This window comes from Chelonia mydas, chromosome 7 (assembly GCF_015237465.2).
Source record: "Chelonia mydas isolate rCheMyd1 chromosome 7, rCheMyd1.pri.v2, whole genome shotgun sequence".
NCBI lineage: Eukaryota > Metazoa > Chordata > Testudines > Cheloniidae > Chelonia > Chelonia mydas.
The window spans coordinates 84,177,953-84,191,373 of NC_057853.1; the positions used below are offsets into that span (position 1 = coordinate 84,177,953).

The 13,421-nt window shown below is 40.4% G+C and overlaps 1 protein-coding gene across 2 annotated transcripts in view; it reads left to right on the forward strand.

The window, feature by feature from the left end:
• The window catches only part of MCU (mitochondrial calcium uniporter), a 143,681-nt gene that overhangs the window by 26,611 nt on the left and 103,649 nt on the right, over positions 1 to 13,421 (forward strand). The window contains exon 1 of one of the 2 annotated variants that reach the window (XM_037903949.2): positions 8,790 to 8,867. The exons of the other annotated variant lie outside the window; for it this stretch is intronic. Within the exon in view, the coding sequence (XP_037759877.1) occupies positions 8,805 to 8,867 (63 nt within the window). The 5' untranslated portion in view covers positions 8,790 to 8,804. Of the gene's footprint in view, positions 1 to 8,789; positions 8,868 to 13,421 lie in introns of those variants that run through there. 2 annotated transcript variants of the gene reach the window in all.

Below are 13,421 nucleotides of genomic sequence, written 5' to 3' on the forward strand. Positions count from 1 at the left end.
TCGGGGGCTCACAGCTGTGCCTGTGAAATTCTCAGCATCTTCACCTCCTATCTGCAAGTGGCTGGCCCCTCTACCATGTGGCAAATAAGGGGTATAGGGGGACAGGCAGCCCAGATGTGCCTACCTTTAAGATGTAATTCAGGCACCATGAAGTATTTGCTGGGTTTTGGGTTTTTTGGTGTCTTCACTGCTGCCTGATTGCTTACTTCTGGTTCCACGTGGTGTACAGTTGACCGGTCAGTCAATAACTCTGGTGGTTTGTATCTTTCAGGTTCTACTATGTGTAGGGCCCTACCAAATTCCCAGCCATGGAAAAAGTGTCATGGATCATGAAATCTGGTCTTATATGCTTTTACCCTATACTCTACAGATTTCATGGAGGAGATGAGTGTTTCTCAAATTGGGGGTCTTGATCCAAAAGGGAGTTGCAGGGGGGTTGCAAGTTGTTTTTAGGAAACTGCAGTATTGCCACCCGTCTGCACTGCCTTCAGAGCTGGGTGGCTGGAGAGCAGCGGCTGTTGGCTGGGCGCCCAGCTCTGAAGGTGATGCCCCGCTAGCAGCAGTGCAGAAGTAAGGGTGGCAATACCATACCATGCCACCCTTACTTCTGCACTGCTGCTGGCGGCAGCTCTGCCTTCAGAGCTGGGCTCCTGGCCAGCAGTCACTGCTCTTCAGCTGCCCAGCATCGCCGCTAGCAGCAGTGCAGAAGTTAGGGTAGCAAGTTCTGCAGCCCCCCATACAATAACCCTGCAACCCCCCCCACAATAACCCTGCAACTCCTTTTTGTGTCAGAACCCCTACAATTACAACACCTCGAAATTTCAGATTTAAATAGCTGAAATCATGAAATCTATGACTTTAAAAATCGTATGACTGTGAAATTGACCAGAATGGACCATGCATTTGGTAGGGCCCTAACTATATGTGAACTTTGGGATGCGGAGAGAGATTAGATGCCTCTAGCTCAATTGCAAAGTACTAGACAAAGTGAACATTTTGAAGAAAAAGTTGTGGGAGGAAATAGTGGCTACCTCTCACACATCGTGATAGTAAACACACGTGATTTTATATAAAGGCATCAGGATGCTGATGGTGAGATTGCAGTGTGTGGCTACTGGGTGAAAATCCAGATTATAATGAAACAAACATCTGGATCATTCTAGTTCATCAAATTTTAACTATTAATTCTGAGCCACATTTTTAAATGTGGAGATGTTTATGTAGCTAAGAGGACTGACATGATCCTCCGAATGATTCCGTGTTTTAGGATCTTGAGCCAAGAAGTAACAATAGCAATTAATAATAATCTGATTTTTTGCTAAAAATTGGTGGCTGGGAAGGAGTAGGCAATGTAGTATCACTGCTCCCAATCTTCATTTTGCAGTGGAGCAGGGGTTCTCAACCTTCTCCTTTCTCTGACCCATGTTGAGGAAAATTTTGAAACTTCCTGTTTTATCTGCCCATAAAAGAATGGACGGAAGATGTGAGCCCCTGACATTTATCTGTGACGCCTCCACAACTCTTCCCCCCTCCTCCCCCCCATGGCTGTCAAAACCAATAGGTTGGGAACTCATGCTTTTAAGAGCAATAGGAGACTGAAGGAAAGGTGTGTACTAACCTTGGAAAATGTGGCACTTCAGCTTGTAATAAGGCAAAGTTACTAGGTATGTGTGTATCCTTTTGGATACAATTGGCAGTGAAGTTGTGCAGAATGATTCTGACGTTCGTAATATGCTGCAGGCTTTCAGCATGAGTAAGCATGTGTTTACAGATGGGAGCTGAGGCCAACCCTGGCAAAGAGAAGCTATGATCATTTTTTTCATACAGACTTTCCATCCTTCTCCACTCTCTTCTTGGAAGCTGTACAGAGCCCCTGAAGGAATTCAGTGTTGCAGTTCCGGCAGCAGTAAACTGTTTGGCTTTCCAAAATTCCTCCTTATCCGGATCTAACACCGCTTCTAACAAATTGCTTGATACTACAATGCAGTCTCTTTGATACATTCCATCTGACATGGGTATTTATCACTTCCAAGAACCTGCATTATATTGTAATCATTGATGACTTACGGTATGTTTAGTGCAGGATCTCACCTAAAATCAACACTAGTTCTTGGATCCTTTAAGCTTTTAAACAAAATATATTCTTAAACTAATTTGTCAGCAGTACAGTTACATTTGGGATTCTATAGTACCTTATGTTTAGAGGGTGAAAACAGTAATTCCTAACAGCATAACTGATTAGAATGCAAACTGCATAGCTCTGTTCATTGTACCTGCAGTTCAAAAAGGTACCATACAGTAATGATATCAATAAATAATATTGCTGGCTCATAGAGCACACACAAACTAAGGATCAGTAGGATTATTTAGCATAGAGCTCCTTGGTGACTTCAGTAGCTTGCAGGTGGCATGCAGAAATGGGCCAAGTTATTTAATACCATTAAGCATTAAAGAAAAGATTTTCATGTGAGTGACCTTCCTATGTTCATCACATGCATGGACAGTACAGGATGTCACAGAGGAGGGGTTGTATGGAGATGCGCATCTCTCTCCCCTTCTGACAGGTTGGGAGGCCGCTCCTCCTTGCTGCTTCGCAAGCAGGGTGCAGCTCACAGCCAGTGAGTCCTCCTGGTGATTAGTCCAATTAGCAGTTAGCCCTTCTGCCAAGTCCCTCAATCAGGGCGGTTCACAGTTTATATCTCGGGCTCAGTCCGTGCGATACAGCCCAACAGTTCAGGGTGGGGAATTAACTCCCAACTGAGAGTCACAGCAAATGCACCTGGCGCCCTAGTTCCTGCAGGAACCAGACCGCTTCAGACCTCCTGGCCTATTAGCGGGGAGGTGGCCACCCTCCACAGGTGGAGTGCCTGGGGTAGGGGGACACAGGCCCTCCCACTCCACTGCGTCCCAGCCCATGGCCCTATTAATGGTAGTAGGCTCGCCACCAGATCAGTGGGGGCCCGCAACATGCTGGCCAGTTCACAATAGTTCCATAGTCAAACCCTATTTGGCATCGATGGGGTCCTTCCTACCCTCCCCAGGTTGGGGTATCTGGGTTCCAGGGCTGTCCTAGGTCTCCCCTGGGTAAACAGCCAATGACATCCCCGGCAGTTTGTCGGCGTTGTTGGTCTCCGGCAATTCAGGTAACTCCTCTGGTTGGGCAGCCGTCTCCTTCAGCTCCGGGCTCTGGCAGCAAGGAAGAGATGTCCTGCTCCCCTGGCAGCTCTCCCCCTACTGAACTAGGAGGCTGGCCTTTTAATGTCCTGCTTCCTGTCCGACCCCTCTGCTTCTGGTGGGGCGGCCGCAGGCGGCCTGGTTCTGCCCGTCGGGGTGATTTCAGGTCTCTCCCTGTCTGACAGGGCGGGAGGCCATGCCTCCTCGCTATGGGGGTCAATAGTTTATTTTCCTGAATTAGTGATCACATATACTGCTTTGAGGATAATTCAACAATACAAAAGGGATACATTCATGTCCATTAAACTTTTTATTTGTAATACAACATTTAGAAAGGCCATATTGAGTTAAATGAATACGGGCTTGTGTTACTGCCAGGTTAGAGCCAAATAGATGTGCAAATAATAACATAAAAATTGCCATATCAAGTCAGACCCATGTTCCATCTAGTATGGGATCCTGTCTGCAATGGTGGCCAGTATTAAATGCTTCAGAGGAAGGTATAAGAAGCCTGAAATGTATGTAACTGAATGATCTAGTGTTAAACCAATAAAATAAAAACCAGCAGGATCTTATTAAAGGGAATAAGGCAAAATGCCACATTTATTGTGACTACAGAAAGAATCATAGTAAGCAGTTAGTTATAGCTATAACATTTCATTCAATTTCGTATTTACACACACACACACACACACACACACACACACACACACACAGTCTGCAAGGTTATCATAGTTACCAGCCTTAGAGTTGCTCATGCCAAGCCACTGGCCAGGTGGCCTGGACACAAGAAGGGAGCAGGGCCTTACCAGATGCACATCTGACGCCCTGGAAGTTGGTTTACAGAATCAGACCCCAAAGTTCTCACTTTCTAGAGTCCATTTTTATAGGAATTTCTTCCTATGCCAGTCTATGGGAATTGCTTCATCATGCTGTTGCTGAATCAGTCAGCAGATGGCACATTCCTGACGGCTCCGTGCTGCCAGATGTTATCTTGTTCTTTGGTTCTCCCATCCTTGAGGCTGTTGGGTGGATTCCAGTCTGCTCTCCGGGGTCCTCTGGTTGTTTCCACTTGACGCCTTCTTCGGCGATTGACACTGAATTCTTAGGCTGGCACCTCCCTGATCATTCAGTTGTTATCCACACCAAGCATACATCCTCTATCTCTATTTTAATCACAATTGTTAGCAAAGTGAGATAAATACAACAAAAGGGCTGGGAGTCTGTGTGCTGTTTCTGTTACAAAGTATTGCTTTGAGTCTCTCTCTGTGTGAGTAATTGTTTGTTCCAAAGTATTGCTTTGAGAACAGACTCTCTCTTAGGATATACTAACACAATTAGCAGCTTGCAAGTTTCACACAGAGAGGGAGAGAAACTAAAAATAAGAGACCAAAAACCAAGAGACCTCTTAATTAGTAATACCCTAGAATTTAAACACTGGGGAATCGAACTCATTTGTGATTTTAATACAGAACTTCTTTAATATGATCCAGCATAACACAAGCTGTAGGGGTAGCCTCTTCCTCATCCTCCTCCAAAGATGATTGCATGCTCTGAAGCAACAGGGTTTGTATCCCTTCCAAACTTCTGACCCTTTTGAGTTTTCTATTATCTGTAACTTAGATTGCAGGCTCCTTCTGTCCAACTGCTAGGCACAACAACGATGCTAAATAACCTAGACCCTTTTTTTGGTAATGGTAATACATACAGCCACGCAAGTCCAGAAATTAGACTCTTAAGGCGATGTGGAAAGTATCAGATCAAAATACAGGAAGATTTCTTTTAATTTGGAAAGCATTAACTTGACTACAAAACATGGATTCCTTTGTCACTATGAACTAACATTTAATCTAGTACTGGTCTACCCAGCTAAAAAAAGTTGGGTAGATAAATGGATGCCATACAAACTTAAAACTCATCTCTTAATAATAGCAGTTTTTTGGTCTCTGTGTATTGATGGAAATAGCACTAATACTGCATAATCTCCCAGTTTAGGATAGTAACTATGCTGCTTAGATAAACTGGAAGCATGAAGCAACTGGAAACACTTTTCCTTAAGTTTCATTGACACTTATCCAAATTTTTTCAAGAAGAATCATGACAGTCAGCCTTGGCTGGTACGTGGAAGTGAGTTTGGCTTCATAGAAATGCGCTGACTTGCAGGGGACTTCAATTTGGAATTTAGACAACCCTCTACCCTCACACCTGCATGTGAAGCAGAGTTTTATTTTTACTAGCAATTCTTTCTTCACCCCAATCCTGTCTTGTAGGTATTGCTATATTCTGGGAGCCCAGGTTAGGAATAACTTTTTGGTTCTTTATATGTATGAGACTCTCCGGTTGGAGTAACAACTGGGGCTCTTGGAAATTTTAAGGGATTGCTCAACTGACATTGGTTTATAGCAGGACCTGTTAACTTATGAAGGAAAATATCCTTTTTGCTCCAAGTGTGCTACAGTAAGTGTCATCATAAAGGGGGCAAAATGGTGACTTCACTGAATATACACAACGTATTTGTCCATTTCATTTTGGTTGGGACTTGGCAGGATGTGGGCACAGAACCAAAGGTCAAATGATTGAGACGCATACTACCATATGTCAATAACTCTTGAAATTGCACAATATGCCAATTATGGGTTACCAATGAATGTATTACACTGTATTAGCTGAAGTGTAAGTCACATGGCATTGTCGGACAGGGATGGAGCAGAAGAGTCCTCTTCAATTAAAAAGAATGTTTGAAATTGCATTGTGTTGAGACTCTTGAGATGAAGGTGAAGTTAGGGTATTAAGCAGCATCCATGGTGATGTTGAATGCTTCCTCGTTAAGCTGCACCACTAGATCTATTTGTTTTCTGTCTATTAACAGGTGACTACACCCTAGAATTGAAATAAACACCCAACTTCACTTTCAACAGATGGGGAGGATTAAAAAAAAAAGTGAGGGGGAGGAGTTAATCCATATGGAGTAGTACACAAATGCTGCATTCTGAAGAAAATCTGAGTAGAAACTTTCACAGTTGTATTTGTTGGTGACTTTCAAAGGGGTTTACCTTGGTCAAATATGGTTTTTAGTTTTATAACATTTAAAATGGCAAAGTTAATCTTGCATCTTCCTTGAAAGAAAATGAGGCTTAAGTAAAATGTACAGGCAGAACAATTACAAATGTAACTATGGGGAGTCATGCCCACTAATGTAATCAATGGGGTAAATCCAAATACAGCCAGCATGCAAATGTGTGATTTAAAAAAAAAAACAGTAAAATGACATGCACAAAGCTATAAGATCTCCAGGGACCAGGTTAGCTTTTGAAAAGTGAAGAGATAGCACCTGCTGCCTAGAAGAATTGTTTCTGAAGCATGAAAACATACTTATGAGATACGAAGAACTGAAAATTTTAAAAAATTTTTGTGCTTTTTTTGGTTTTGTTTACTATAGAGATATTAGAAATGTAGAATCTAGCATGGTTGGAGGGCCACTGGGATGTCAGAGTATTTTATTGTGAGCGGTCAGCATGTTAATTGAACAGAAACTATGTTGAAACTCTGACAAAGGCTTCCACTATGAAGATGCTAGAACAGTTATGTAGGTGTTAACCACCCCGACACACACACACTTTGGGGGGGGGGGGGGGCGCGCACAGAAAATATAGTTTTAAACAGCAATTTAAAAATCCCTTTTCCTGTTTAGACCTCACTTTTTCATCTTCTGACTTTTATGATATTTGTCATTACAGTATTTACCAGCCATTGTTATAGGCTTCCTCTCTGCCTAGACAGAATCTGCATTTCTAACAAAAAAGCAATCAGAAAATTTGAGTGGCAAGGGAACCTGTACTGTCAATGCCAAGTTTTCAAAAACCATGAGTTAAGCTACACAACATCATGAGATTCCTTGTTGGGTCTCTTCTTTTGTCTTCTGGTATTTGAACCTTCAGAGTTCATATTTTCAAGCTTCTTTTCAGCAACTACAAGGGTGAGAAATGTGCATTTTTAAAATGAAAGCTGAAATTCTCATAAGAATGCCCATCTTGGGTCACAACAGTGGATCATTTAGCCCGGTATGATGTCTTCCAACAGCAGCCAGATGCTTCAAAGGGAATAAACAGAACAGGACAATTTATTTAGTGATTGCCCGTCCCCTGTTGTCAGTCCCAGCTTCTGGCAGTCAGAGATTTAGGGGACACCCTGAGCATGGGGTTGTGTTCCTGACCATCTTGGCTAATAGCCTTTGATGGACCTATCATCCATGAATTTTTCTAATTTCTTTTTTGAACCCAGTTGTACTTTTGGTCTTCATAACATCCCCTGGTTGTGTTCCACATGTTGATTGTATAATGTATGAAGAAGTACTCCCTTATATTGTATGTTTTTAAACCTGCTGCCTATTAATTTCATTGGGTGACCCCTTGTTCATGTGTTATGCGAAGGGGTAAATAACACTTCCTTATTCATTTTCTCCATGTCCTTCGTGATTTTGTAGCGCACACACACGGTCAACTATCCTAGTCTTTCGTCATATGGAAGTTGTTCCTTACTCCTAAGTCATTTTGTTTCCCTTTTATGTACTTTTACCATATCTAATTTATCCATTTTGAGATGGGGTGACCAGAACTGCACACAGTATTAAAGGTGTGGGCATACCATGGATTTATATAATGGCATTGTGATATTTTCTGTCTTCTTGTCTATACCTGTCCTAATGGTTCCTAACATTGTTAGCTTTTTTGACTGCTGCTATGCACTGAGTGATGTTTTCAGAGAACTATCTACGGTGACTCGAAAATCTCTATTACTGATAACAGCTAATTTAAACCCCAGCATTTTGTGTACTATGTGTACATAGTTGGGATTGTTTTCCAATGTGCATTACTTTGTTCTATCAACCTTGAATTTCATCTGCCATTTTCTTGCCCAGTCACCCAGTTTTGCAAGATCCCTTTGTAACTCTTCACAGTCAGTTTTGGACTTAACTATAGAGATCATTGATGAATATGTTGAACAGCACTTGTCCCACAGATTCCTGGGAGATGCCTCTGTTTTCCTCTCTACTATAAAAAAAAATTGGCATTTATTCCTTCCCTTTGTTTCCTATCTTCTAACTAGTTACTTAGCTGTGAGAGGACCTTCCCTATTATCCCATGATTGCTTACTTTGATTAAGAGCCTTTGGTGTGGGACCTTATCAAAGGTTTTCTGAAAGTCCAGTTACAGTATATCAACAGGGTCTGTGTCCACATGCTTGTTGCCACCCTCAAAGAATAGTAATAGACTGGTACAGAAAGTAGTTACCAGGATTGCCTCTGGAGACTGCTTTAAAAACTGATATTACATTAGCTATCATTGAGTCATCTGATATAGAGGCTGATTTAAGCACTAGATTACATATCACAGTTAATAGTTCTGCAATTTCAGATGAGTTCATTCAGAATTCTTGAGTGAATACCATCTGGTCCTGGTGACTTATTGCTGTTTAATGTATCAGTTTGTTCCAAAACCATCTCTACTGACACCTCAATTTTGGACAGTTCCTCAGATATGTCACCTAAAAAGAATGGCTGAAGTGTGGAGATCTCCCCCAGATCTTCTGCATTCAAGAGGAATGTGTAAAGTTCATTTATCTTTTCTGCAATGGCCTTGTCTTCCTCGAGTGCTCCTTTAACACTTTGTTTGGCCAGTGGAGCCACTGCCCAGGTAGGCTTCCTGCTTCTGATACACTTTTTAAAAAATTCCTGTTTGTGGTTTTTTGCAAGTTTCTCTTTAAAAGATTTTTTGATCTACATAATTATACTTTGCTCTCATATAATAAAGCATCAGGTGCTGGAATCATGTTAAGCACCAGAATATTGCAGGACTTGCAAAAAAATTTTTTTTAAATTTAAAATGGATTTTTAATTTTAACAACGTTCTCTTTAATTAAAAAAAAAAAAAAAATCAACCTTACGGTCTAAATTTACTATAATCTATTCCAGTGGTTCTCAAATGTATTTGATCATGCCCTCCTTCTTTGTGTCTGTAGTAGTTTACACCCCCCGCCACACAAGTACATATACCGATTTTAAAAAATTGATTGCTATTTTAAAAAAATATTCACGATTAATTGCACTTTTAATCACACTGTTAAACAATAGAATGCCAATTGAAATTTATTTAATATTTTGGATGTTTTTCTATATTTTTATACATACTGTATTCTGTATTGTAACTGAAATCAAAGTGTATATTTTTGTTAAAAATATTTGCACTGTAAAAATGATAAACAAAAGAAATAGTATTTTTCAGTTCACCTCATACAAGTACTATAGTGCAATCTTTGTCGTGAAAGTGCAATTTACAAATGTAGATTTTTTTTTTTTGGTCTGTTTGTTTTTTGTTACATTACTGCACTCAAAAACAAAACAATGCTCCGGCAGCCCCAGGGCTTGCCCAGAATAAGTCTCACAGGTCCGGAATGTCACTGGATCCATGACCTCCGTGGTAGAATCGTATCCATACTTAAAATTAAATGTGCACACCACGTCGTAGCAAACAGATTAAAGTACAGATGGCAGCAACTTTGTATAATGCTATGCAAGCTTAACAGAAATCCGTCAAAATGCACAGTGCCATCTGAGGACCTGATATGTCAGCTAGTTATTCATAGCTGTGGGTGAAATGTACACAGTCAGGCTCTCTTCCCCCCCACCCCCCTCCCAGCTTCTTACTCCTCCCCTCCACAATACGCTCTGTACCGCCCAGTTTGAGATTCTCATTGGTCAGTAACCATTAAAACATGTTGATTTGCAACTAAATACAGTCCTTACGCTAAATCTGGTACTATTGTCAGCTAACCGGGAGGATACATTATATTTGTACACATTTAGTTAAGCAATTAAATGCATGTTAAGATATATATTCAGTCTTAATTTTTACAATATTATATTAGAAGATGGTTAATGATGTATTTCTTATTTAGTAAATTATGATTTTTTTTGGTTCATAATTTGTCAAGATGCATTCAGGTGGAAATTGGAGTTCAATTTTTAAAATGTAAAAATTGTCTTATTAGCTTAAATGTGGTAGATACGTTAAGGAAAAATTAGTTTTAAATGCAGAACATTTTTAATGAACTCATGGATTAATTAAACAAAGGAAGTCTTAATTGCAGCTAGTGTTTAGAAATGATTATTTGTGATCAGTGTCCGAGATTTTAAAACTAGTAGATCCTCTCACATGATATTTTTATTTTTTATGCAATTTATATATTATATATAAATTTATAATTTTATATAACTATGAAAATCAACACATTTTAATGGTTACCAACCAGCAAGAAGCAACCTTTCTTTAAGAAAATAAAAATTACAAATACAAAGCAAGATAAAAAAAATTGATCAAGGTTTTCTGCTTCCTGATTTAAATCAATGGACCCTGCTAGATTCCATTCCGAAAATTGGTCCACTGTTTGTTTGTCATATGTTGCATAAAGGCTTTCTTCCAGACTATGGGACTGCTTCATAATGGATTGCTTTTGGTGCTTGGAAGCAACACAAAATACTTCCAGAGGTGGTCATTTTTTTTATAAAAAACAAAACCAAACCACCCATCCTCTAGCACAGTAGTTTTCAATCTTTTCTTCGTTTGCCTATCCCTAAAAAATTTGAAATGGAGGCATGGAAAATCTTTGAAAATCTTCGACCTAGTCGTGGACCACAGATTGAAAATCGCTGTTCTAACAGACAAAAGGAAGGAAGTCCTGAGGTAGATATTTTTGAAAAAGGATCTTGAAGCTGAAAGGAAAAATTTTAGAAACTCAGGCCTTATTCAGAATATTGCCTTCTCTATTTGTCCTAATCTGCTGGTTAAATTACATCTGTTGGGTTTGAGATGCAGCTGCCTAAGGTTATTGATTCATTAATTCCTTCATGTTGCCTTAGTATGGCTATAGTTAAATGCCGTATAGTAACGCTATCTGGTAGAGCAGGCTCTTAAGCTTTTGTTCTTAGAGCTAGTTTTGCCATATGTACCCCTGGTTTCTGTTTGAAGACTTGCAGGGTAATGGAGGCTGAGCAGGTGGCTGTGAAGAAGTAATGTGCCATCTATAGCTGCATCTGTTTTACTGGAATCTGTATAATCAGCCAGGATTGTTGATGGAGGGGAACTTAAGTATGTCAAATATTTTAGTGCCAAGAATGTAACTTGAGCAGTTGTGGAAGTTTTGATAACTCTGAAGGCTAACCAAGTTTCCTACATGCATGCTATGGCACTGTCTTAAATGACCCTCTACCACCTAGCTTAGAAAACGGTCCAGTTATTAACAGAGATGGCAACAATGTGAAGTAAGCTAAAGTGTGATTAGTTTCTCTGCTGATGGACATTATGCAAATTACATGCTTGCTTGCCTGAATCCATAATTCAGGCATATTTCTCTAAATCAATTTGATCACTTGTAACATGATGATTTTGAACATGATTCATTATGTTCTTGTACTTATGCAACACTCAGGGCTCGTCTACGATGGTGCACATTGTCATGCCATGTAGTGTAATCTGGGGTGTAATATGTAGAGCGCTCTGAGGTGTTGCACTCTAAGTGATCTGTGCAGATCCTGTTGATGCACTCTAAAAGGTACTTAGTGCACGTTGATGTAGTCCCAGTTGAAACAGTACTATGATAATGCACGCTAGATACCTTTTAGAGCTCATCAGCAGGGTCTACATGGGACTGTTTTATAGCGCAACACTTAAGAGCGCTTTACAGTTGACATCCCCTCTGGTGAGCATTGCTGCACCATGTAGACTAGCCCTAAGAAATAATGGTCGCTTTTTCATGTCTCTGCTTCACCAGTGTGACTGCACAAGGAGATTTTTAGCTATCTAAAAACCAAAAGGGATACATACAGAAAATGGAAGGAGGGGCATGTCACCAAGGAAGTGTACATGGGAATAATGTGAGCATGTAGGGACAAAATCAGGAAAACCAAGGCAAAGAATGAGTTACAGCTGGCAAGAAATGGTAGAGACAACAAGAAGAGGTTCTTCAAATATGTTAGACAAAGAAGATCAAGGATTGTGGGGTCTGCTGTTCAATGGAGAAGATGAGCTGGTAATGGAAGTTGATAGGAAAGCAGAGCTGTTCAATGATTACTTTGCTTCAGTTTTCTCACAAAAAAAAATAACATAACTGGAGGACTAGTAAAGATACCATAGCCAATAAAGGGGAAGGAATGCATATAAGGATAAATAAAGAACATGTCAGAATGAGTTCAAATCATCAGGGCTGGAGGCTATTCACCAAGGGTACTGAAGGAATTAGCTGAAGAAATCTTGGAGCCACTGGCAATAATATTTACAAATTCATGGATGAGAGGGGTGGTCCCGGAAGACTGGTGAAGGGCTAGCAGGGAAAAAGGAGGAGCTGGAGAACTATAGACCAGTCAGCCTGATTTAGGTACCTGGGAAGCTACTAGAGCAAAGAACAAATCATGCCTAACCAGCTAAGTTTCTTTCTTTGACAGAATAACTGATTTGGTGGATGAGGGGAATGAGGTGGACATTATATACCTGGACTTCATCAAGGCTTTTGACACAGTCCCACATGACATTATGATAAGTAAGCTGGAGAAATGTGTGCTCAGCAGAACTACCATTAAGTGGATACATAATTTGGTTAAATAACCGCAAACAAAAAGTAACTATTAATGGAATAATGTTGGATTGGAGGGAGATCTCAGTTGGGATTCCACAGGGATGTGTTCTGGGTACGGTGTTTAACATCTTTATTAATGACCTGGATGTAGGAATAGGGAGCATACTGATCAAATTTGCAGAAGACAAAGCTTTGGGGTGGGTTATCAATGCTTTGGAGGATAGAGCTAAAATTCAGAGGGATCTAGGTAACTTGTTTAATTTCATTTTGTTGTCTGTAGCCCAGTTCTCCAAAGACAGCTGTAAGATGCTACACTAATTGAACACAAACCAAATGCAAAAATACAGAATGGGGAAAAAACTGGCCTGGCAGCATCACTGCTGAGAAGGATCTGGAAGTTATGGTGGATCACAACCTCAATATGAGTCAGCAATGCAATGCTGTTGCAAAAAAAGAAAATGCGAGTTTAAGTTGCATTAACAGAGGCATAGCATGCAAGTCACGGGAGGTGATTTGTACTGTTTTACTCAGTGCTGGTTAGGCCTTTGCTGAAGTACTGTGTCCAGTTTTGGTTACTAATGTGTAGAAAGGATGTAGAGAAACTGGAAAGGATCCAGAGG